Consider the following 27,573-nt stretch of genomic DNA (forward strand, 5'->3'; position numbering starts at 1 on the left):
AGATGTTTTTAACTTTATTGTAGTGTTTTAGAAACTAATATGCCTTCAAAAATGGTTATTTTTCACTCCTAGGAATGAAAGCTGTTGTTATATGATGTTTATTTTCAAATTTTGAAAAATCAAAGGATTCTAGCTTTCTCCCCTTGCAGGCATCGGACACAGAGTCCTCATGGTTTTCCTAAAAATCTTTTTTTATATTCCCTGGTGTTCCAAACTTAGTTTTAATCAATTCTAATTTGTTATTATGTTAAAAACAGGGTAATAAAATCTTAATTGGACGATAAAGGGCATAAGAAGACATTACCAACCACGACCACATGATGGAGATATTGTCCAGACATTACCAACAACGACCACAAGGTGGAGATATTGTCCAAAGAGGCAAGAAGGGCAAAGCCGCGATGAGGTAAAATCACATTTTGAAAGAGATTGTTGTCAGAATGCACATCCGTATTCCAAACAGAATCTCTAGTAAAATATGATCATTTGTGAAACAGGCAAATGAGTGTCTGCTACAATATGATTTCTGCATTTGTTGGTTTTTAAGGAGTAAGAGTGCAGGGGGTTTAAACCTGCGATCCAGTGTGTTGAAGAATTTCAAAACACTACCTATAGCACATATGGAAATAAATCTATATAAATATATATCACTGTGTTGAACCTAGAGACACAGAATAGCTTTTCCTTTGCAGCTTGATCTCTACATTCCTCTTGTAGGCCCAGAGCTTACATAAGCAATAAATGATTGCTTATGCTTTATAAACAAATCTCATTAAAATGAAAGCTAAAGATTTGTATTTATCTTGTACTATAGAACATGACTTTCTTTGTATTTCAAGCCCACTAAAGTGTCCAAATGACGCACTACATGATATAAGGAAGATTATCACATGCATATCGGTATTATCTTTCTTATGAAAATGCATTCCTTTCATAACCTTTTACTTTTTAAAATGAACTCAAATTGTGTATAATGTAAAGCCGTCTGGAAATAAATCCTCAGACTGCTTACTGGCCTGGGCATGTACCAAAAAAAAAATCAGTGAGCACATATATATATATATCTATCACTGTGTTGAACCTAGAGACACAGAATAACTGCTAACACATCCTAAATACAGTGTTAAAGCACCCTTGAACTCATCCCGAAAGTATCATTTCTTGAAAGGGATTGCTGTCCGAATGCACATCTGAATCCCAAACAGAATCTCTAGTAAAATCTGATCATTTGTGAAACAGGCAAATGGGACTGAATTAAATTATCTAATTTAAATAAAAGCTAAAGTTTTGATTTTTTTTTTACTATTTCAAGCCCACTAAAGTGTCCAAATGACGCACTACATGATATAAGGAAGATTATCACATGCATATCGGTATTATCTTTCTTATGAAAATGCATTCCTTTCATTACCTTTCACTTTTTAAAAGATTATCACATGCGTATCGGTATTATCTGTCTTATGAAAATGCATTCCTTTCATTACCTTTTACTTTTTAAAATGAACTCAAATTGTGGATATTGTTAGTAGAATAGATTCTAATAATATAATGATCCAGTGTGTTACACTGGCTTTTATTTTAAAATAAAAGCTAAAGTTTTGATTTTTTTTAAACTATTTCAAGCCCACTAAAGTGTCCAAATGACGCACTACATGATATAAGGAAGATTATCACATGCATATCGGTATTATCTTTCTTATGAAAATGCATTCCTTTCATTACCTTTCACTTTTTAAAAGATTATCACATGCGTATCGGTATTATCTGTCTTATGAAAATGCATTCCTTTCATTACCTTTTACTTTTTAAAATGAACTCAAATTGTGGATATTGTTAGTAGAATAGATTCTAATAATATAATGATCCAGCTGTGTTACATCCAGTGTGTTACACTGGCCTGCTAAGCCTGGCCTGGGAGATGGTGCACATAGCCCTTTCAGTGCTGGAGGTGTTAATGACGGAAGTGTTGGAGCTGTGTGGGATAAGTGAGTGAATATCTGTAGGGGGTTTTAGCTTTTCCTTTGCAGCTTGATCTCTATATTAAAATAAAAGCTAAAGTTTTGATTTTTTTTTTACTATTTCAAGCCCACTAAAGTGTCCAAATGACGCACTACATGATATAAGGAAGATTATCACATGCATATCGGTATTATCTTTCTTATGAAAATGCATTCCTTTCATTACCTTTCACTTTTTAAAATGAACTCAAATTGTGTATATTGTTAGTAGAATAGATTCTAATAATATAATTATCCAGCTGGCCTGGTAAGCCTGGCCTGGGGGATGGTGCACATAGCCCTTTCAGTGCTGGAGGTGTTAATGACGGAGGTGTTGGAGCTGTGTGGGATAAGTGAGTGAATATCTGTAGGGGGTATTAGCTTTTCCTTTGCAGCTTGATCTCTACATAAAGCACCCTTGAACTCATCCCGAAAGTATCATTTCTTGAAAGGGATTGCTGTCCGAATGCACATCTGAATCCCAAACAGAATCTCTAGTAAAATCTGATCATTTGTGAAACAGGCAAATGGGACTGAATTAAATTATCTAATTTAAATAAAAGCTAAAGTTTTGATTTTTTTTTTACTATTTCAAGCCCACTAAAGTGTCCAAATGACGCACTACATGATATAAGGAAGATTATCACATGCATATCGGTATTATCTTTCTTATGAAAATGCATTCCTTTCATTACCTTTCACTTTTTAAAAGATTATCACATGCGTATCGGTATTATCTGTCTTATGAAAATGCATTCCTTTCATTACCTTTTACTTTTTAAAATGAACTCAAATTGTGGATATTGTTAGTAGAATAGATTCTAATAATATAATGATCCAGTGTGTTACACTGGCTTTTATTTTAAAATAAAAGCTAAAGTTTTGATTTTTTTTAAACTATTTCAAGCCCACTAAAGTGTCCAAATGACGCACTACATGATATAAGGAAGATTATCACATGCATATCGGTATTATCTTTCTTATGAAAATGCATTCCTTTCATTACCTTTCACTTTTTAAAAGATTATCACATGCGTATCGGTATTATCTGTCTTATGAAAATGCATTCCTTTCATTACCTTTTACTTTTTAAAATGAACTCAAATTGTGGATATTGTTAGTAGAATAGATTCTAATAATATAATGATCCAGCTGTGTTACATCCAGTGTGTTACACTGGCCTGCTAAGCCTGGCCTGGGAGATGGTGCACATAGCCCTTTCAGTGCTGGAGGTGTTAATGACGGAAGTGTTGGAGCTGTGTGGGATAAGTGAGTGAATATCTGTAGGGGGTTTTAGCTTTTCCTTTGCAGCTTGATCTCTATATTAAAATAAAAGCTAAAGTTTTGATTTTTTTTTTACTATTTCAAGCCCACTAAAGTGTCCAAATGACGCACTACATGATATAAGGAAGATTATCACATGCATATCTGTATTATCTTTCTTATGAAAATGCATTCCTTTCATTACCTTTCACTTTTTAAAATGAACTCAAATTGTGTATATTGTTAGTAGAATAGATTCTAATAATATAATTATCCAGCTGGCCTGGTAAGCCTGGCCTGGGGGATGGTGCACATAGCCCTTTCAGTGCTGGAGGTGTTAATGACGGAGGTGTTGGAGCTGTGTGGGATAAGTGAGTGAATATCTGTAGGGGGTATTAGCTTTTCCTTTGCAGCTTGATCTCTACATAAAGCACCCTTGAACTCATCCCGAAAGTATCATTTCTTGAAAGGGATTGCTGTCCGAATGCACATCTGAATCCCAAACAGAATCTCTAGTAAAATCTGATCATTTGTGAAACAGGCAAATGGGACTGAATTAAATTATCTAATTTAAATAAAAGCTAAAGTTTTGATTTTTTTTTTACTATTTCAAGCCCACTAAAGTGTCCAAATGACGCACTACATGATATAAGGAAGATTATCACATGCATATCGGTATTATCTTTCTTATGAAAATGCATTCCTTTCATTACCTTTCACTTTTTAAAAGATTATCACATGCGTATCGGTATTATCTGTCTTATGAAAATGCATTCCTTTCATTACCTTTTACTTTTTAAAATGAACTCAAATTGTGGATATTGTTAGTAGAATAGATTCTAATAATATAATGATCCAGTGTGTTACACTGGCTTTTATTTTAAAATAAAAGCTAAAGTTTTGATTTTTTTTTTACTATTTCAAGCCCACTAAAGTGTCCAAATGACGCACTACATGATATAAGGAAGATTATCACATGCATATCGGTATTATCTTTCTTATGAAAATGCATTCCTTTCATTACCTTTCACTTTTTAAAAGATTATCACATGCGTATCGGTATTATCTGTCTTATGAAAATGCATTCCTTTCATTACCTTTTACTTTTTAAAATGAACTCAAATTGTGGATATTGTTAGTAGAATAGATTCTAATAATATAATGATCCAGCTGTGTTACATCCAGTGTGTTACACTGGCCTGCTAAGCCTGGCCTGGGAGATGGTGCACATAGCCCTTTCAGTGCTGGAGGTGTTAATGACGGAAGTGTTGGAGCTGTGTGGGATAAGTGAGTGAATATCTGTAGGGGGTTTTAGCTTTTCCTTTGCAGCTTGATCTCTATATTAAAATAAAAGCTAAAGTTTTGATTTTTTTTTTACTATTTCAAGCCCACTAAAGTGTCCAAATGACGCACTACATGATATAAGGAAGATTATCACATGCATATCGGTATTATCTTTCTTATGAAAATGCATTCCTTTCATTACCTTTCACTTTTTAAAATGAACTCAAATTGTGTATATTGTTAGTAGAATAGATTCTAATAATATAATGATCCAGCTGGCCTGGTAAGCCTGGCCTGGGGGATGGTGCACATAGCCCTTTCAGTGCTGGAGGTGTTAATGACGGAGGTGTTGGAGCTGTGTGGGATAAGTGAGTGAATATCTGTAGGGGGTTTTAGCTTTTCCTTTGCAGCTTGATCTCTACATAAAGCACCCTTGAACTCATCCCGAAAGTATCATTTCTTGAAAGGGATTGCTGTCCGAATGCACATCTGAATCCCAAACAGAATCTCTAGTAAAATCTGATCATTTGTGAAACAGGCAAATGGGACTGAATTAAATTATCTAATTTAAATAAAAGCTAAAGTTTTGTATTTATCTTGACCATAGAACATGACTTTCTTTGTATTTCAATTCCAGAAAGTGTCCAAATGACGCACCTCATGGTATAAGAAAGATTATCACATGCGTATCGGTATTATCTGTCTTATGAAAATGCATTCCTTTCATTACCTTTTACTTTTTAAAATGAACTCAAATTGTGGATATTGTTAGTAGAATAGATTCTAATAATATAATGATCCAGCTGGCCTGGTAAGCCTGGCCTGGGGGATGGTGCACATAGCCCTTTCAGTGCTGGAGGTGTTAATGACGGAGGTGTTGGAGCTGTGTGGGATAAGTGAGTGAATATCTGTAGGGGGTTTTAGCTTTTCCTTTGCAGCTTGATCTCTACATAAAGCACCCTTGAACTCATCCCGAAAGTATCATTTCTTGAAAGGGATTGCTGTCCGAATGCACATCTGAATCCCAAACAGAATCTCTAGTAAAATCTGATCATTTGTGAAACAGGCAAATGGGACTGAATTAAATTATCTAATTTAAATAAAAGCTAAAGTTTTGTATTTATCTTGACCATAGAACATGACTTTCTTTGTATTTCAATTCCAGAAAGTGTCCAAATGACGCACCTCATGGTATAAGAAAGATTATCACATGCGTATTGGTATTATCTGTCTTATGAAAATGCATTCCTTTCATTACCTTTTACTTTTTAAAATGAACTCAAATTGTGGATATTGTTAGTAGAATAGATTCTAATAATATAATGATCCAGTGTGTTACACTGGCTTTTATTTTAAAATAAAAGCTAAAGTTTTGATTTTTTTTTTACTATTTCAAGCCCACTAAAGTGTCCAAATGACGCACTACATGATATAAGGAAGATTATCACATGCATATCGGTATTATCTTTCTTATGAAAATGCATTCCTTTCATTACCTTTCACTTTTTAAAACGAACTCAAATTGTGTATATTGTTAGTAGAATAGATTCTAATAATATAATGATCCAGCTGGCCTGGTAAGCCTGGCCTGGGGGATGGTGCACATAGCCCTTTCAGTGCTGGAGGTGTTAATGACGGAAGTGTTGGAGCTGTGTGGGATAAGTGAGTGAATATCTGTAGGGGGTTTTAGCTTTTCCTTTGCAGCTTGATCTCTATATTCCTCTTTTAGGCCCAGAGCTTACATAAGCAATAAATGATAGAAAGATGATGATAGAAAATGACTTTCTTTGTATTTCAAGCCCACTAAAGTGTCCAAATGACGCACTACATGATATAAGGAAGATTATCACATGCATATCGGTATTATCTTTCTTATGAAAATGCATTCCTTTCATAACCTTTTACTTTTTAAAATGAACTCAAATTGTGTATAATGTAAAGCCGTCTGGAAATAAATCCTCAGACTGCTTACTGGCCTGGGCATGTACCAAAAAAAAAATCAATGAGCACATATATATATATATCTATCACTGTGTTGAACCTAGAGACACAGAATAACTGCTAACACATCCTAAATACAGTGTTAAAGCACCCTTGAACTCATCCCGAAAGTATCATTTCTTGAAAGGGATTGCTGTCCGAATGCACATCTGAATCCCAAACAGAATCTCTAGTAAAATCTGATCATTTGTGAAACAGGCAAATGGGACTGAATTAAATTATCTAATTTAAATAAAAGCTAAAGTTTTGATTTTTTTTTTACTATTACAAGCCCACTAAAGTGTCCAAATGACGCACTACATGATATAAGGAAGATTATCACATGCATATCGGTATTATCTTTCTTATGAAAATGCATTCCTTTCATTACCTTTCACTTTTTAAAAGATTATCACATGCGTATCGGTATTATCTGTCTTATGAAAATGCATTCCTTTCATTACCTTTTACTTTTTAAAATGAACTCAAATTGTGGATATTGTTAGTAGAATAGATTCTAATAATATAATGATCCAGTGTGTTACACTGGCTTTTATTTTAAAATAAAAGCTAAAGTTTTGATTTTTTTTTTACTATTTCAAGCCCACTAAAGTGTCCAAATGACGCACTACATGATATAAGGAAGATTATCACATGCATATCGGTATTATCTTTCTTATGAAAATGCATTCCTTTCATTACCTTTCACTTTTTAAAAGATTATCACATGCATATCGGTATTATCTGTCTTATGAAAATGCATTCCTTTCATTACCTTTTACTTTTTAAAATGAACTCAAATTGTGGATATTGTTAGTAGAATAGATTCTAATAATATAATGATCCAGCTGTGTTACATCCAGTGTGTTACACTGGCCTGCTAAGCCTGGCCTGGGAGATGGTGCACATAGCCCTTTCAGTGCTGGAGGTGTTAATGACGGAAGTGTTGGAGCTGTGTGGGATAAGTGAGTGAATATCTGTAGGGGGTTTTAGCTTTTCCTTTGCAGCTTGATCTCTATATTAAAATAAAAGCTAAAGTTTTGATTTTTTTTTTACTATTTCAAGCCCACTAAAGTGTCCAAATGACGCACTACATGATATAAGGAAGATTATCACATGCATATCGGTATTATCTTTCTTATGAAAATGCATTCCTTTCATTACCTTTCACTTTTTAAAATGAACTCAAATTGTGGATATTGTTAGTAGAATAGATTCTAATAATATAATGATCCAGCTGGCCTGGTAAGCCTGGCCTGGGGGATGGTGCACATAGCCCTTTCAGTGCTGGAGGTGTTAATGACGGAGGTGTTGGAGCTGTGTGGGATAAGTGAGTGAATATCTGTAGGGGGTTTTAGCTTTTCCTTTGCAGCTTGATCTCTATATTCCTCTTTTAGGCCCAGAGCTTACATAAGCAATAAATGATAGAAAGATGATGATAGAAAATGACTTTCTTTGTATTTCAAGCCCACTAAAGTGTCCAAATGACGCACTACATGATATAAGGAAGATTATCACATGCATATCGGTATTATCTTTCTTATGAAAATGCATTCCTTTCATAACCTTTTACTTTTTAAAATGAACTCAAATTGTGTATAATGTAAAGCCGTCTGGAAATAAATCCTTAGACTGCTTACTGGCCTGGGCATGTACCAAAAAAAAAATCAGTGAGCACATATATATATATATATCACTGTGTTGAACCTAGAGACACAGAATAACTGCTAACACATCCTAAATACAGTGTTAAAGCACCCTTGAACTCATCCCGAAAGTATCATTTCTTGAAAGGGATTGCTGTCCGAATGCACATCTGAATCCCAAACAGAATCTCTAGTAAAATCCGATCATTTGTGAAACAGGCAAATGGGACTGAATTAAATTATCTAATTAAAATAAAAGCTAAAGTTTTGTATTTATCTTGTACCATAGAACATTACTTTCTTTGTATTTCAAGCCCACAAAGTGTCCAAAAGATGGACTACATGATATAAGGAAGATTATCACATGCATGGAGATGAATCATTTCTTGAAAGGGATTGCTGTCCGAATGCACATCTGAATCCCAAACAGAATCTCTAGTAAAATCCGATCATTTGTGAAAGAGGCAAATGGGACTGAATTAAATTATCTAATTAAAATAAAAGTTAACGTTTTGTATTTATCTTGTACCATTTTAAAAGAGAAATTGACTTACAATACGGAAAGAATGGCTGAGGGATCACTGAAATATATATATATACAAATTCCAAAGACTGAGTCCATATAGGAACAACTACCTTTCATATTCAGTATAAGATGGAGAGATGAATTGGCCCTGAAAATCCACTGCAATGAGAAACTGCTCCTGCCATTGTATATGAGCAAACATACATTCTCATCTATATTCATTTGCAGTTACACTATTGCAATTAATCTGTATCAATTCTGCATTCATATCTACTAGAAAGAGCTCTCAATTAATTAAATGCCCCATTGAACTGGCCCTGATTATACAATGCAAGGAGAAGTCTTCTAAGCCAATACTTGTAACCAGAAAGAGGCTGTATTTCAATTATACAATATACCAAACAATACCATTTAACACAAAGATATATTCCACACCTCAGCATGCACATGATGAGATTCTTGATATTAGATTAGTAAAAACAGTATCAATGCACTGAGAGACGCTTAAGAATAAAGATGCATCTGCCTGACTGCATATCAGTTTTAAAAGGTTATCAGCAAATGCATTTAAAAGTAAAAATGTAAAGTCTTACCTCTTGATCGTAGTGGTGATTCAATATCCAGGACCTTAGTCAAGTCTCAGAGTTACTGTACCTCCTGTCTCGATTGCAGGTGAAAAGTGAAAGGTATATTGCACTCAGCAGAAAGTTACCCCGAGCAAAGACTTAACCCCTCCCAGAAAACAGCATTAAAAAAATATCATTTACAAAGATGTCTATCTTTGGGTTTCCTGTGTGTCCTGTTTCCTAAACCCCAAGGGAAGACCGATACTTTGGATGGTAATGATTGAACCTGGCTTACAAAATACATCTTTGGAAATGCTAAATCTTTCAGATGGCTTGGCTAACTACTGGCCCTACCTAAGACAGGTGCTTTGGATGTTAATGCTTGAAACTAATTAATAAATGAGCCAGGCCCCGGCGGGGGACCAGGAGGCCCGGGCCGAATTCTACTAATATAATGATCCAGTGTGTTGCACTACTTCACTGATTTACTGGTCTATGCCGTATGGAAATAAATCCTCAGACTGCTTACTGGCCTGGGCATGTACCAAAAAATCAGTGAGCATATATATATATATCACTGTGTTGAACCTAGAGACACAGAATAACTGCAAACACATCCTAAATACAGTGTTAAAGCACCTTTGACCTCACCCAGAAAGTATCATTTCTTGAAAGGGATTGCTGTCCGAATGCACATCTGAATCCCAAACAGAATCTCTAGTAAAATCTGATCATTTGTGAAACAGGCAAATGGGACTGAATTAAATTATCTAATTAAAATAAAAGCTAAAGTTTTGTATTTATCTTGTACCATAGAACATTACTTTCTTTGTATTTCAAGCCCACAAAGGGTCCAAAAGACGCACTACATGATATAAGGAAGATTATCACATGCATGGAGATGTATCATTTCTTGAAAGGGATTGCTGTCCGAATGCACATCTGAATCCCAAACAGAATCTCTAGTAAAATCCGATCATTTGTGAAACAGGCAAATGGGACTGAATTAAATTATCTAATTAAAATAAAAGCTAAAGTTATGTATTTGTCTTGACCATAGAACATGACTTTCTTTGTATTTCAAGCCCACAAAGTGTCCAAAAGACGCACTATATGATATAAGGAAGATTATCACATGCATGGAGATGTATCATTTCTTGAAAGGGATTGCTGTCCGAATGCACATCTGAATCCCAAACAGAATCTCTAGTAAAATCCGATCAGTTGTGAAACAGGCAAATGGGACTGAATTAAATTATCTAATTAAAATAAAAGCTAAAGTTTTGTATTTATCTTGTACCATAGAACATGACTTCTCTAGTATTTTAAGTTACCCCGAGCAAAGACTCAACCCCTACCAGAAAACAGCATTAAAAGAATTATCATTTACAAAGATGTCTATCTTTGGGTTTCCTGTGTGTCCTGTTTCCTAAACCCCAAGGGAAGACCGATACTTTGGATGGTAATGATTGAACCTGGCTTACAAAATACATCTTTGGAAATGCTAAATCTTTCAGATGGCTTGGCTAACTACTGGCCCTACCTAAGACAGGTGCTTTGGATGTTAATGCTTGAAACTCAACATCTTTGAAAATGCTAATTCTTTCCGAGGGCTTGGGAAACTCTTTTTCTTTGAATGCACCTGCACTGTTGAATATACTTTAAACCCATGCTTAGCCATGTTTTTAAAATTAAATTATAACGATTAACGATTAATAAATGAGCCAGGCCCCGGCGGGGGACCAGGAGGCCCGGGCCGAATTCTACTAATATAATGATCCAGTGTGTTGCACTACTTCACTGATTTACTGGTCTATGCCGTCTGGAAATAAATCCTCAGACTGCTTACTGGCCTGGGTATGTACCAATAAATCAGTGAGCATATATATATATATCACTGTGTTGAACCTAGAGACACAGAATAACTGCAAACACATCCTAAATACAGTGTTCAAGCACATTTGACCTTATCCAGATTATCACTACATGATATAAGGAAGATTATCACATGCATATCGGTATTATCTTTCTTATGAAATTGCATTCCTTTCATAACCTTTTACTTTTTAAAATGAACTCAAATTGTGTATAATGTAAAGCCGTCTGGAAATAAATCCTTAGACTGCTTACTGGCCTGGGCATGTACCAAAAAAAAATCAGTGAGCACATATATATATATATCACTGTGTTGAACCTAGAGACACAGAATAACTGCTAACACATCCTAAATACAGTGTTAAAGCACCCTTGAACTCATCCCGAAAGTATCATTTCTTGAAAGGGATTGCTGTCCGAATGCACATCTGAATCCCAAACAGAATCTCTAGTAAAATCCGATCATTTGTGAAACAGGCAAATGGGACTGAATTAAATTATCTAATTAAAATAAAAGCTAAAGTTTTGATTTTTTTTTTACTATTACAAGCCCACTAAAGTGTCCAAATGACGCACTACATGATATAAGGAAGATTATCACATGCATATCGGTATTATCTTTCTTATGAAAATGCATTCCTTTCATTACCTTTCACTTTTTAAAAGATTATCACATGCGTATCGGTATTATCTGTCTTATGAAAATGCATTCCTTTCATTACCTTTTACTTTTTAAAATGAACTCAAATTGTGGATATTGTTAGTAGAATAGATTCTAATAATATAATGATCCAGTGTGTTACACTGGCTTTTATTTTAAAATAAAAGCTAAAGTTTTGATTTTTTTTTTACTATTTCAAGCCCACTAAAGTGTCCAAATGACGCACTACATGATATAAGGAAGATTATCACATGCATATCGGTATTATCTTTCTTATGAAAATGCATTCCTTTCATTACCTTTCACTTTTTAAAAGATTATCACATGCGTATCGGTATTATCTGTCTTATGAAAATGCATTCCTTTCATTACCTTTTACTTTTTAAAATGAACTCAAATTGTGGATATTGTTAGTAGAATAGATTCTAATAATATAATGATCCAGCTGTGTTACATCCAGTGTGTTACACTGGCCTGCTAAGCCTGGCCTGGGAGATGGTGCACATAGCCCTTTCAGTGCTGGAGGTGTTAATGACGGAAGTGTTGGAGCTGTGTGGGATAAGTGAGTGAATATCTGTAGGGGGTTTTAGCTTTTCCTTTGCAGCTTGATCTCTATATTAAAATAAAAGCTAAAGTTTTGATTTTTTTTTTACTATTTCAAGCCCACTAAAGTGTCCAAATGACGCACTACATGATATAAGGAAGATTATCACATGCATATCGGTATTATCTTTCTTATGAAAATGCATTCCTTTCATTACCTTTCACTTTTTAAAATGAACTCAAATTGTGGATATTGTTAGTAGAATAGATTCTAATAATATAATGATCCAGCTGGCCTGGTAAGCCTGGCCTGGGGGATGGTGCACATAGCCCTTTCAGTGCTGGAGGTGTTAATGACGGAGGTGTTGGAGCTGTGTGGGATAAGTGAGTGAATATCTGTAGGGGGTTTTAGCTTTTCCTTTGCAGCTTGATCTCTATATTCCTCTTTTAGGCCCAGAGCTTACATAAGCAATAAATGATAGAAAGATGATGATAGAAAATGACTTTCTTTGTATTTCAAGCCCACTAAAGTGTCCAAATGACGCACTACATGATATAAGGAAGATTATCACATGCATATCGGTATTATCTTTCTTATGAAAATGCATTCCTTTCATAACCTTTTACTTTTTAAAATGAACTCAAATTGTGTATAATGTAAAGCCGTCTGGAAATAAATCCTTAGACTGCTTACTGGCCTGGGCATGTACCAAAAAAAAAATCAGTGAGCACATATATATATATATATCACTGTGTTGAACCTAGAGACACAGAATAACTGCTAACACATCCTAAATACAGTGTTAAAGCACCCTTGAACTCATCCCGAAAGTATCATTTCTTGAAAGGGATTGCTGTCCGAATGCACATCTGAATCCCAAACAGAATCTCTAGTAAAATCCGATCATTTGTGAAACAGGCAAATGGGACTGAATTAAATTATCTAATTAAAATAAAAGCTAAAGTTTTGTATTTATCTTGTACCATAGAACATTACTTTCTTTGTATTTCAAGCCCACAAAGTGTCCAAAAGATGGACTACATGATATAAGGAAGATTATCACATGCATGGAGATGAATCATTTCTTGAAAGGGATTGCTGTCCGAATGCACATCTGAATCCCAAACAGAATCTCTAGTAAAATCCGATCATTTGTGAAAGAGGCAAATGGGACTGAATTAAATTATCTAATTAAAATAAAAGTTAACGTTTTGTATTTATCTTGTACCATTTTAAAAGAGAAATTGACTTACAATACGGAAAGAATGGCTGAGGGATCACTGAAATATATATATATACAAATTCCAAAGACTGAGTCCATATAGGAACAACTACCTTTCATATTCAGTATAAGATGGAGAGATGAATTGGCCCTGAAAATCCACTGCAATGAGAAACTGCTCCTGCCATTGTATATGAGCAAACATACATTCTCATCTATATTCATTTGCAGTTACACTATTGCAATTAATCTGTATCAATTCTGCATTCATATCTACTAGAAAGAGCTCTCAATTAATTAAATGCCCCATTGAACTGGCCCTGATTATACAATGCAAGGAGAAGTCTTCTAAGCCAATACTTGTAACCAGAAAGAGGCTGTATTTCAATTATACAATATACCAAACAATACCATTTAACACAAAGATATATTCCACACCTCAGCATGCACATGATGAGATTCTTGATATTAGATTAGTAAAAACAGTATCAATGCACTGAGAGACGCTTAAGAATAAAGATGCATCTGCCTGACTGCATATCAGTTTTAAAAGGTTATCAGCAAATGCATTTAAAAGTAAAAATGTAAAGTCTTACCTCTTGATCGTAGTGGTGATTCAATATCCAGGACCTTAGTCAAGTCTCAGAGTTACTGTACCTCCTGTCTCGATTGCAGGTGAAAAGTGAAAGGTATATTGCACTCAGCAGAAAGTTACCCCGAGCAAAGACTTAACCCCTCCCAGAAAACAGCATTAAAAAAATATCATTTACAAAGATGTCTATCTTTGGGTTTCCTGTGTGTCCTGTTTCCTAAACCCCAAGGGAAGACCGATACTTTGGATGGTAATGATTGAACCTGGCTTACAAAATACATCTTTGGAAATGCTAAATCTTTCAGATGGCTTGGCTAACTACTGGCCCTACCTAAGACAGGTGCTTTGGATGTTAATGCTTGAAACTAATTAATAAATGAGCCAGGCCCCGGCGGGGGACCAGGAGGCCCGGGCCGAATTCTACTAATATAATGATCCAGTGTGTTGCACTACTTCACTGATTTACTGGTCTATGCCGTATGGAAATAAATCCTCAGACTGCTTACTGGCCTGGGCATGTACCAAAAAATCAGTGAGCATATATATATATATCACTGTGTTGAACCTAGAGACACAGAATAACTGCAAACACATCCTAAATACAGTGTTAAAGCACCTTTGACCTCACCCAGAAAGTATCATTTCTTGAAAGGGATTGCTGTCCGAATGCACATCTGAATCCCAAACAGAATCTCTAGTAAAATCTGATCATTTGTGAAACAGGCAAATGGGACTGAATTAAATTATCTAATTAAAATAAAAGCTAAAGTTTTGTATTTATCTTGTACCATAGAACATTACTTTCTTTGTATTTCAAGCCCACAAAGGGTCCAAAAGACGCACTACATGATATAAGGAAGATTATCACATGCATGGAGATGTATCATTTCTTGAAAGGGATTGCTGTCCGAATGCACATCTGAATCCCAAACAGAATCTCTAGTAAAATCCGATCATTTGTGAAACAGGCAAATGGGACTGAATTAAATTATCTAATTAAAATAAAAGCTAAAGTTATGTATTTGTCTTGACCATAGAACATGACTTTCTTTGTATTTCAAGCCCACAAAGTGTCCAAAAGACGCACTATATGATATAAGGAAGATTATCACATGCATGGAGATGTATCATTTCTTGAAAGGGATTGCTGTCCGAATGCACATCTGAATCCCAAACAGAATCTCTAGTAAAATCCGATCAGTTGTGAAACAGGCAAATGGGACTGAATTAAATTATCTAATTAAAATAAAAGCTAAAGTTTTGTATTTATCTTGTACCATAGAACATGACTTCTCTAGTATTTTAAGTTACCCCGAGCAAAGACTCAACCCCTACCAGAAAACAGCATTAAAAGAATTATCATTTACAAAGATGTCTATCTTTGGGTTTCCTGTGTGTCCTGTTTCCTAAACCCCAAGGGAAGACCGATACTTTGGATGGTAATGATTGAACCTGGCTTACAAAATACATCTTTGGAAATGCTAAATCTTTCAGATGGCTTGGCTAACTACTGGCCCTACCTAAGACAGGTGCTTTGGATGTTAATGCTTGAAACTCAACATCTTTGAAAATGCTAATTCTTTCCGAGGGCTTGGGAAACTCTTTTTCTTTGAATGCACCTGCACTGTTGAATATACTTTAAACCCATGCTTAGCCATGTTTTTAAAATTAAATTATAACGATTAACGATTAATAAATGAGCCAGGCCCCGGCGGGGGACCAGGAGGCCCGGGCCGAATTCTACTAATATAATGATCCAGTGTGTTGCACTACTTCACTGATTTACTGGTCTATGCCGTCTGGAAATAAATCCTCAGACTGCTTACTGGCCTGGGTATGTACCAATAAATCAGTGAGCATATATATATATATCACTGTGTTGAACCTAGAGACACAGAATAACTGCAAACACATCCTAAATACAGTGTTCAAGCACATTTGACCTTATCCAGATTATCACTACATGATATAAGGAAGATTATCACATGCATATCGGTATTATCTTTCTTATGAAATTGCATTCCTTTCATAACCTTTTACTTTTTAAAATGAACTCAAATTGTGTATAATGTAAAGCCGTCTGGAAATAAATCCTTAGACTGCTTACTGGCCTGGGCATGTACCAAAAAAAAATCAGTGAGCACATATATATATATATCACTGTGTTGAACCTAGAGACACAGAATAACTGCTAACACATCCTAAATACAGTGTTAAAGCACCCTTGAACTCATCCCGAAAGTATCATTTCTTGAAAGGGATTGCTGTCCGAATGCACATCTGAATCCCAAACAGAATCTCTAGTAAAATCCGATCATTTGTGAAACAGGCAAATGGGACTGAATTAAATTATCTAATTAAAATAAAAGCTAAAGTTTTGTATTTATCTTGTACCATAGAACATTACTTTCTTTGTATTTCAAGCCCACAAAGTGTCCAAAAGATGGACTACATGATATAAGGAAGATTATCACATGCATGGAGATGAATCATTTCTTGAAAGGGATTGCTGTCCGAATGCACATCTGAATCCCAAACAGAATCTCTAGTAAAATCCGATCATTTGTGAAAGAGGCAAATGGGACTGAATTAAATTATCTAATTAAAATAAAAGTTAACGTTTTGTATTTATCTTGTACCATTTTAAAAGAGAAATTGACTTACAATACGGAAAGAATGGCTGAGGGATCACTGAAATATATATATATACAAATTCCAAAGACTGAGTCCATATAGGAACAACTACCTTTCATATTCAGTATAAGATGGAGAGATGAATTGGCCCTGAAAATCCACTGCAATGAGAAACTGCTCCTGCCATTGTATATGAGCAAACATACATTCTCATCTATATTCATTTGCAGTTACACTATTGCAATTAATCTGTATCAATTCTGCATTCATATCTACTAGAAAGAGCTCTCAATTAATTAAATGCCCCATTGAACTGGCCCTGATTATACAATGCAAGGAGAAGTCTTCTAAGCCAATACTTGTAACCAGAAAGAGGCTGTATTTCAATTATACAATATACCAAACAATACCATTTAACACAAAGATATATTCCACACCTCAGCATGCACATGATGAGATTCTTGATATTAGATTAGTAAAAACAGTATCAATGCACTGAGAGACGCTTAAGAATAAAGATGCATCTGCCTGACTGCATATCAGTTTTAAAAGGTTATCAGCAAATGCATTTAAAAGTAAAAATGTAAAGTCTTACCTCTTGATCGTAGTGGTGATTCAATATCCAGGACCTTAGTCAAGTCTCAGAGTTACTGTACCTCCTGTCTCGATTGCAGGTGAAAAGTGAAAGGTATATTGCACTCAGCAGAAAGTTACCCCGAGCAAAGACTTAACCCCTCCCAGAAAACAGCATTAAAAAAATATCATTTACAAAGATGTCTATCTTTGGGTTTCCTGTGTGTCCTGTTTCCTAAACCCCAAGGGAAGACCGATACTTTGGATGGTAATGATTGAACCTGGCTTACAAAATACATCTTTGGAAATGCTAAATCTTTCAGATGGCTTGGCTAACTACTGGCCCTACCTAAGACAGGTGCTTTGGATGTTAATGCTTGAAACTAATTAATAAATGAGCCAGGCCCCGGCGGGGGACCAGGAGGCCCGGGCCGAATTCTACTAATATAATGATCCAGTGTGTTGCACTACTTCACTGATTTACTGGTCTATGCCGTATGGAAATAAATCCTCAGACTGCTTACTGGCCTGGGCATGTACCAAAAAATCAGTGAGCATATATATATATATATCACTGTGTTGAACCTAGAGACACAGAATAACTGCAAACACATCCTAAATACAGTGTTAAAGCACCTTTGACCTCACCCAGAAAGTATCATTTCTTGAAAGGGATTGCTGTCCGAATGCACATCTGAATCCCAAACAGAATCTCTAGTAAAATCTGATCATTTGTGAAACAGGCAAATGGGACTGAATTAAATTATCTAATTAAAATAAAAGCTAAAGTTTTGTATTTATCTTGTACCATAGAACATTACTTTCTTTGTATTTCAAGCCCACAAAGGGTCCAAAAGACGCACTACATGATATAAGGAAGATTATCACATGCATGGAGATGTATCATTTCTTGAAAGGGATTGCTGTCCGAATGCACATCTGAATCCCAAACAGAATCTCTAGTAAAATCCGATCATTTGTGAAACAGGCAAATGGGACTGAATTAAATTATCTAATTAAAATAAAAGCTAAAGTTATGTATTTGTCTTGACCATAGAACATGACTTTCTTTGTATTTCAAGCCCACAAAGTGTCCAAAAGACGCACTATATGATATAAGGAAGATTATCACATGCATGGAGATGTATCATTTCTTGAAAGGGATTGCTGTCCGAATGCACATCTGAATCCCAAACAGAATCTCTAGTAAAATCCGATCAGTTGTGAAACAGGCAAATGGGACTGAATTAAATTATCTAATTAAAATAAAAGCTAAAGTTTTGTATTTATCTTGTACCATAGAACATGACTTTTCTAGTATTTTAAGTTACCCCGAGCAAAGACTCAACCCCTCCCAGAAAACAGCATTAAAAGAATTATCATTTACAAAGATGTCTATCTTTGGGTTTCCTGTGTGTCCTGTTTCCTAAACCCCAAGGGAAGACCGATACTTTGGATGGTAATGATTGAACCTGGCTTACAAAATACATCTTTGGAAATGCTAAATCTTTCAGATGGCTTGGCTAACTACTGGCCCTACCTAAGACAGGTGCTTTGGATGTTAATGCTTGAAACTCAACATCTTTGAAAATGCTAATTCTTTCCGAGGGCTTGGGAAACTCTATTTCTTTGAATGCACCTGCACTGTTGAATATACTTTAAACCCATGCTTAGCCATGTTTTTTAAATTAAATTATAACGATTTCAGTGTTTGATAATGGTAACAAAGGCTTCCTCCACCCACTGCTTTGCCAAAGGGAAGTGCTGTTTCCTGGGAGGGGTGGAGTCTTTGCAAACTACCGGCCCCAGTAGCTTCTACTGGGGTAAATGATCATATTCACCCCCGGTCGCTTCACTAAACGCTCTTCACTTAATTTTCCAAATTCTCAGAGTAGAGTTATCTGTGAATTCCTTTGACCTGCTGTGGTCTGCGCAATCGGTAAGAATCACAGAAGAATGAGGGGCCAATTTTAATGTATTGCAATCTTATAGTTTGTTTCATACATTTTTTAGTTATGAGATCAAAAATTAAAAAAAAAATGTTTTAATCCCAAAACAAGAAGCAGTCATTGTTCATGATGGTCACAATTAGAAGTTGTATTGAAATTATATAGATCATCAAAAAGTTTGAAAAAGCTAATTGCACAATAATGTTTATTATTTTTTGATAAATTGTGGCAATGAAATATGACAGCATTCACAACTAGTATAATTAAATTCAATTGATTTTTATATAACATCTTTCATAACAAGGTTGACCTGAGGCACTTAACATAGCTGGGTGATGATACATGATGTGAAAGAGTAAAAGCCAGAAGATAACTGAGGAGAGGAACCAAAAACTCCTTAGTTAGGAGGAAAAAAAAACCTCTAGGGGTCCAAGATCAACTGGCTTCCCAACCCCTCTGGGTATGCTAACATTATACAATTAGAAAAATAGTTTGGAGGTTTTTCTGTATTATTGATTTCTTCTTCCAAAGGTGTTAGGCAGGTGAAAATTTGTGATTTCGTCCTGAGCCACAGCACTGTCGTCGTGGTCATCACACCTCTTCATGTACATCCTTGCATCTTTTCTGGTAGTGAATGGCAGGTGACAGCTACAAAAAATAGCATATGCATAATCATTATGATTGTGTTGAAAACAAAATTAAAAAATAAAAGCCTAAGCAACTCTGTGCATTAATATTTCTAATATTCACAATTGTGAATTATTTAAAAATCGAATCCAGTAGAATCAGGCTGTGAAACTGATCAAATGCCATAAGCCCTATTCAAATTCCTGACTGAATTTCCAGGATGGAGACAATTTTATTTTGTTTAAGAAACTGATCTCTGTCGGAAATAGAAATCCCAGTTCAGTGATAGAAACTAGCCATGTTAGCAGATTATTGCTTTACAGTTTAAAAAGTAATTAATTAATGTGGTCACAAATAATATCTTGGCTTTCAGACCACAATATGCTTTTAACAGTTTACTGAAAAAATGTTTCCTGGAGTTTATCTCCAAAATGAAAATGAAATGGTTTCATTTTGTGTATGTCAAGGGTGTCCACTGTATAGAAATTCAATTTTAAAACATTACTGAAATGACAAAGCACTGGAAATACAGGTCTATCTAACCTCTAACTCATTAACAATGTTCATTGCTGTTGTCCTTAAACTTTTCAGAAATTGTATTTAAGAAAATAAAGCCATTGTTCCCTAGACTCATCTTTTGTGTTCTGTTCGCTGTGAATCAGAAAGGTGCTGTTCTTGAAGTCCAGTCAGTCTCTGTTATCTTTCTTCCCAAGAGGAATTCCATCTAATTCCATCAAACTTCTTTCTCTTCTGCTCGCCTAAGGATGAACTGAAATGAAGCAATTAGTATTTCAGTGGCAGAAAATAGGCTGTCATATACACCTCTCCAGTGCTTTTGATGCACAAATGGTGTCCTGCCGAAACATTCTTCTGTTTGGTAATGTTGGGCAGTTTCAAATGAAGCTTATTGATATGATTATCAAAAATCTATTTTGTAGATAATGAAAGAAAATAATAATAGAATCAGAGTAAGAATTATTATCAAGACTTATCTTTCTGTTCTCTTTCAATAAGAACGGTGTCATTAATGAAGTCCAGTCGGTCTCATTCCTTCTCTCTTCCCAAGAGGCTGCCCATCTAATGCTGCTGAAAACTCCATTGTCCATTCTGGGAATGCTGTGCTGTTCAGATAGTGTCAACAAATTTCAAAAATGGTTCACATCTTTAAATCTTTTTTTTGTTTTGTTTAAAGCATGTGGCATTTTTAAGCAGTAACAAATGACTGGGGTATTTAATTTGGCTCTATGCTCTTCTGAAAATCATTTGTTGGGCATCTCATACCCCCCCCCCCCCCCCCAATATACTTGCTATACTTGCAGATGAGAATGAGAAATGCCATATTCTAGACAATAAAATAAACAGAATTCTAACCATAATTTCAAGCTACAAGAAAATAAATATCTGCAAAACATGTACTTTCATATACCTACTACGTATTGTTTTAAATGCTTAGTGATCCAACCACTCCAGAGGCTGTTCTTCTCCTTGAAATGATTTTCTTGAAACACTGAAATCAAAGAGGAGCTCTTCTCTTTCAGCAATATCCCTCTTTGCCAAAAACAGAATTGTCAGGATGGGCTGTTCGTTGATTATGAATGTCTCTAATACAGGTCTGATGTTGTCCTTTTTCTTAGAGAAATGTATCTGCCTTCCGATCGTCTCCTTATCTGGATGACAGGTGCAGTGTTCACCACGAGCATCAATGCACATTTTTTGTACAGGTCCATCAAAAAAGAATAAATATTTCATTCCTCCTTCTGGCATCTGTTCCATTAGGGCTTCTGCAGCTGTCTTTGTGATGACCTCACCATGAAAATCACACACAACCTCTCCCTTCTGGAAACGTCTGGAAGTCAAGACCTTCTTCCCTTTCACAGGATCGACAACGATGTGCAGGCCTTTCCAGCTTTGACGCTTTACCAACTTTTTAATTTTATTATCATTTGGTGGCAGTTCCAAGTTTGGCTTCCACTTCTCAAGAACATCAGATGCTGTTGATGCATTGGCTGACCATCCCATCTTTTGAATATAGCAGGTTACCTGTCTTTCTGTTGGTAAGTGTCTAGGGTAATGGTCTGAAAAGAAAACGACAATATACATTCTCAGAATATATTCTAAACTTACATTAAGTGTTTGTTGGTGAAAATAATTGACTTGTACATTTACCAATAATATTCTGCTGTCTCATCTTCCTCTGCTCTGTTCTCCACCTGTCATAACAGTGACGGTCATGACTTCCAGTCAGGCTAACACGCTTCTTCTTTTTGGGAAGCTGTCCATCTAATGTCACCGGAAACACCTGTATCAGTTGTTGGAAGGCTGTAGAATCATTCAACTTCGTAGAAGTAAATCCTGCAGCTGCCATAGTTGATCTTGACCTTGATCTGTTGTAAATATTTAAATAAAATATCACAGGTCTTTGTAACACAATGAAAAAATGAATGAAAATGGGATATTAGATTCCAACTTACTCCACAATTGGTGTGCATTGTTGTTCAGAGTCTGATGTTTGCTCCCCTGAGCTTGACCTGAAGTTAAAAAAATAAGCAATTGTAGTTTTTGGGAGATAATGATTTTGTTTACTCATTTTGAGATCACAGTGACACTTACTGCGATCCTTCTTCTGCAAAGCCTTCAATCACTTCGATTGCTGAGCAGATGTTGGCATGTGTCAGCATTCTATAATGTTTCTCTGCCGTAGAATTGGAATGGGCTAAATAATCCGCAACAATGCTCTTCTGTGCATCTGTTACATTTATTGCGGCCGTCTCAAATGCCCTCCTGGCAACCTGGCTAGTAATGAATGGCAAGCAGTACCTACAAAATAAACAAGCAAGCATATGTGATCATTTCCAACTCACCAAAAAAAAAGATGCTGATGGACAAAAGAAATACAACATTTTCCGGAATAATAATACTATACTTTAGTTACTATAGTTATAGCTTATGTACTTTCACAAAAAGTTGTCAATTTGTCTGACCAGCAATACAGCTAGTACAGTGAGGCATTGCAACTTGGCAATCACGCAAAAGCTCATTAGGTGCACTACAATGAGGTCCAGGTGAAACATTGTCAGAAACAGGTCACCTTTTAAAAAGACTTAATTCAAAGCTTAGGTCACAGCAAGGAAAAGGCCACACCTAGTCAGTTGTCTGTGCATTCCATAATGCCTCGAATGTCACCAGAAAAGAGGAAGGGAGCCATTGGCATGCTGCAGGCTGGGGGCAGAGTGTGGAGGTGTTGCTTTTTTCCCATCAGTTTATATTAAATATGTATATATTTAATTTATATTATTATTATTATTATTATTATTATTATTATTATTATTATTATTATTATAATATTATTCTGCTTACTTCTTATGCAGTCTTCTCAAGTCGTTGGAAGGATTGTAAATAGGATCTCCATTAGATGAAATGAAAAACTTCTCTTCCTCCTGTCCACAGCTGCTGTCCTTGGCATTAGAGCGCAGTTGTGTGAAGTACACATGAAACATCTGATGGAAAACAAAATGCAATTATGGTACATTCCAAATATTCTTAGATATTGCAAATGATGGTAGCTATACAGGGAGAGGTCTTTTTTTCTATATTAACATGTATTTTAATTGGCTTCTATGAAAATTGCCTGTGGTTTAAGTCTGTGTGTCTTGTGATGGACTGGTGTCACATTATGTGTGTTACTCTGCTTTGCACCCACCGCTTGACAGGAAGGTTCCAGTTCTACCACAACCCTTAAGGGGTATTTCAGTGTAGCCATCAACTTACATGTTCCTCTTCTTCATTCAATGCAAAGGACGCCAATTGCTGTGATGCAGTTTTGTGCTCTTTCACACCAATTATGACCATTTTTTGTCCACTTGGTGAAACAACACTCTTTCTTTGCATCCATTCCTCAACCTGTAATAGCAAGAAAATAAAATAAATATGCCAACCTGTATCACAATCGCAAACCCCTACTCTTAAGGGCGCTCAAGCCCTTCCTCATTTGCCTCATTCCTCGCATCTGTTCCTTGTTCCTACCCTGTTTCACTTCAACTTTAAAAGCCAGGCGCTCACTTCACTCGAGGCTCTGTACCTGATCTCCACATTGTGCCTGGCTCCGTTGTGTTTTTAGCTTCCTGCTCCTGTTCCCCCTGCCGGTCCCGACCCGGCACCTGTTTTTAATGCCTGGTTTTTGGATAGATTACATGGCCATGGACCTTTGCTTTTTTTTGGGATTCTTCCTTGGACTTATTCTTTGGATTGTTTGCCTCGGCCACACTTCCCCGGATCACCAGCACTGCATGGACATGCCCCCCTGTTTTCATCCCTGTATTCCTGCATGATTTTTTCCCCAGTGTTTCCTCACAATTCTGGATGGTGTCACCGCATAGGGTCTGGAAAGAACTGTTTTGTTACACTGTAAGAATCCCATATATATGTGTGTGTATAACATTTACTTTTTATGTTGTATGAAGGGATACGTACTGTCATATTCTTAACCACCCCCGGCCGCTGCAGGTGCTTCAGCTGGAGAACGGCCTGCAGGTAATACATCACAAGAAGCTGCTCTGCTCCAGTGATTTCTTCAGAGCTGTATGTCTTGCCCAGTACGTGCAACACATCTTTCTTTGCAACCCTTAACACCTTCCAACATTCTGTGGTATTTGGTTCAGGTTGCTGCAACTGTCTGTATCTGTGGGAGAAAGAGTAATGTTATCAACATCATCTTTGTAAAACTTTGTAAAAAAAGTTTAAAATGAAAAGTACCTCTTTCTGGTAATTTCTTGTGTGACATCCTTGCTGTTTTTCCTCTGAACATCCTTTAGAATACTCTGGAAGTTGATGATGAAGTTAGCCAGGGTGGGATCCATCACTCTAACATTGGTGGCATTCAGGATGTAGCGCAGAAAACGATTAATGTTCTTGATGTAATTTGCAATTGTTTGGTGAGAAAGTCCAATTGTCTTCATTTCGTTAAAAAAATCACGTGTTTTCCTGATGTCCTTTACAAAATTTAAGGAAGGTGCTGTCTGATCCATAAAAAACAGGAATCTGGAAACATTATCTACCTGAAAAATATAGAGTCATGATGTTTATGGCTGACATCATTTCACATGGGTGAATTTTAAGCTAAGGAATAAAAACATGTACAATGAAGATACCACTGCTTAATTTTAAATGCCATTAAAAAATAAATACCTCCTGAGAATAATTTGCCACTCCCAGATCCTTGGTAAGGTACTGTTTGAATCCAATCAGGAGAGGAGCATCCAGGGAGTGCTTTCTATAGAGTCCAGCTTGGGCCACTCTCTTCCGGAGAGCCTGCTGATACTTTTTAACTACTCGGGGCCTGTAAGGATATAAAACAACGGTTTAAACATTTTATACCTATAAGACAAATTCGAATTTTAGTAACAAATAGATACATCTGAAAAATAAAAAGTCTTACTGCTGATAGAGTTCTTCAGAGCTCACATCTTCCCCTTCCTCCTCCGCTTCTGCTTCAGTTTCTGGAGCAGCCTCTGGCATCTCTTCCTCATGGACAGCGGCCTCTTGCTCAGGGCCGCTGGAATGCAGGTAGATTCTTTTCAACATGCTTTTACATAATATGTTGTAACAATGATTTCAAAAAGAAACTATAGAAGCCTTACAAATTAAAAATATCTCACCGTGCCAATGTGTCTTTAGGCTTCCCACGTACAAAAAGGCCCAAGGACTCCAGCAGTCTTACAACCACTGCCCTGTTTGCCTCACCAGACACGATCTCTATTCTGTTGTAATCCACGATGACCCCGTTCTTCAGGAGATTTATCATGTCCTTCCTCGCCTGTTGAGAGGCCATCCTGATCTCTTCTGCCGTGGCGTGCTTCATACACGCCCTCTTCAAGTGAGCAGGAAGCTGATCAAAAGTATTCAGGCACATCTTGCACACCAGGGGAATCCTCGTGGGTTTCCTTTGAAAATAAATAATACCATCTGTGTATAGAAACAAACTAAGACTGATTTCTTAAATTATCCTTAATGTTCTCTCTCATAGTTTGGGCATAATGATTTTATTGCATTTATATAAGAATTGCTCATTGCTCCAAAATAAATAATGGTTTCATAAAAAAGTGAACACTTACTTGGTCTCAGTCACAGACTTTCCAATAGGAGCCATTGTGGAGTTCAGCAACTGCAGGTCCTAGAAGTGGGGAAGGAATTTTAAAAGAGAAATTGACTTACAATACAAAAAGAATGGCTCAGGGATCACTGAAATATATATATTTACAAATTCCAAAGACTGAGTCCATATAGGAACAACTACCTTTCATATTCAGTATAAGATGGAGAGATGAATTGGCCCTGAAAATCCACTGCAATGAGAAACTGCTCCTGCCATTGTATATGAACAAACATACATTCTCATCTATATTCATTTGCAGTTACACTATTGCAATTAATCTGTATCCATTCTGCATTCATATCTACTAGAAAGAGCTCTCAATTAATTAAATGCCCCATTGAACTGGCCCTGATTATACAATGCAAGGAGAAGTCTTCTAAGCCAATACTTGCAACCAGAAAGAGGCTGTATTTCAATTATACAATATACAAAGCAATACCATTTAACACAAAGATATATTCCACACCTCAGCATGCACATGATGAGATTCTTGATATTAGATTAGTAGAAACAATATCAATGCACTGAGAGACGCTTAAGAATAAAGATGCATCTGCCTGACTGCATATTAGTTTTAAAAGGTTATCAGCAAATGCATTTAAAAGTAAAAATGTAAAGTCTTACCTCTTGATCGTAGTGGTGATTCAATATCCAGGACCTTAGTCAAGTCTCAGAGTTACTGTACCTCCTGTCTCGATTGCAGGTGAAAAGTGAAAGGTATATTGCACTCAGCAGAAAGTTACCCCGAGCAAAGACTTAACCCCTCCCAGAAAACAGCATTAAAAAATTATCATTTACAAAGATGTCTATCTTTGGGTTTCCTGTGTGTCCTGTTTCCTAAACCCCAAGGGAAGACCGATACTTTGGATGGTAATGATTGAACCTGGCTTACAAAATACATCTTTGGAAATGCTAAATCTTTCAGATGGCTTGGCTAACTACTGGCCCTACCTAAGACAGGTGCTTTGGATGTTAATGCTTGAAACTAAACATCTTTGAAAATGCTAATTCTTTCCGAGGGCTTGGGAAACTCTGTTTTTTTGAATGCACCTGCACTGTTGAATATACTTTAAACCCATGCTTAGCCATGTTTTTAAAATTAAATTATAACGATTAACGATTAATAAATGAGCCAGGCCCCGGCGGGGGACCAGGAGGCCCGGGCCGAATTCTACTAATATAATGATCCAGTGTGTTGCACTACTTCACTGATTTACTGGTCTATGCCGTATGGAAATAAATCCTCAGACTGCTTACTGGCCTGGGCATGTACCAAAAAAATCAGTGAGCATATATATATATATATCACTGTGTTGAACCTAGAGACACAGAATAACTGCAAACACATCCTAAATACAGTGTTAAAGCACCTTTGACCTCACCCAGAAAGTATCATTTCTTGAAAGGGATTGCTGTCCGAATGCACATCTGAATCCCAAACAGAATCTCTAGTAAAATCTGATCATTTGTGAAACAGGCAAAT

The 27,573-nt window shown here is 36.1% G+C and overlaps 1 protein-coding gene across 2 annotated transcripts; it reads right to left on the reverse strand.

Moving 5' to 3' along the window:
• Nucleotides 1-19,445: 19,445 nt before the first annotated feature.
• Nucleotides 19,446-27,286, reverse strand: LOC148637489 (uncharacterized). Of its 2 annotated transcripts, XR_015931346.1 has the most exons (15): nucleotides 26,715-27,286; nucleotides 26,050-26,108; nucleotides 25,594-25,878; nucleotides 25,374-25,490; nucleotides 25,124-25,274; nucleotides 24,692-24,993; nucleotides 24,410-24,617; nucleotides 23,708-23,839; nucleotides 23,297-23,436; nucleotides 22,550-22,756; nucleotides 22,411-22,467; nucleotides 22,106-22,323; nucleotides 21,370-22,014; nucleotides 20,483-21,060; nucleotides 19,446-19,960 (listed from the first exon to the last, which is right to left on the reverse strand). XR_015931346.1 is itself a non-coding variant. In XM_088623435.1 (14 exons), the coding sequence occupies exons 2-13, from the start codon at nucleotides 26,082-26,084 to the stop codon at nucleotides 21,389-21,391; spliced, it is 2,478 nt and encodes an 825-aa protein (XP_088479561.1). In that variant the 5' UTR covers nucleotides 26,085-26,108; nucleotides 26,715-27,286; the 3' UTR covers nucleotides 20,518-21,060; nucleotides 21,366-21,388. The 2 variants fall into 2 exon arrangements, 1 of the variants encoding a protein (XP_088479561.1); XM_088623435.1 differs by lacking the exon at nucleotides 19,446-19,960 and having other exon boundaries at nucleotides 20,518-21,060; nucleotides 21,366-22,014.
• Nucleotides 27,287-27,573: the final 287 nt, after the last annotated feature.

Source organism: Lepisosteus platostomus, unplaced genomic scaffold, assembly GCF_059453375.1.
Source record: "Lepisosteus platostomus isolate fLepPlt1 unplaced genomic scaffold, fLepPlt1.hap1 Scaffold_119_H1, whole genome shotgun sequence".
Taxonomy (NCBI): Eukaryota; Metazoa; Chordata; class Actinopteri; order Semionotiformes; family Lepisosteidae; genus Lepisosteus; species Lepisosteus platostomus.

What these genes read in the sequence shown, in the direction of transcription:
- LOC148637489 (XM_088623435.1), bottom strand. Translation starts at nt 26,084, where the DNA reads ATGGCTCCTATTGGAAAGTCTGTGACTGAGACCAA. An exon ending in CCTAAAGACACATTGGCACG is followed by an intron (nt 25,491 to 25,593) that starts GTGAGATATTTT and finishes CCTGCATTCCAG; the next exon opens with CGGCCCTGAGCAAGAGGCCG. An exon ending in TGAATGAAGAAGAGGAACAT is followed by an intron (nt 23,437 to 23,707) that starts GTAAGTTGATGG and finishes GTTTTCCATCAG; the next exon opens with ATGTTTCATGTGTACTTCAC.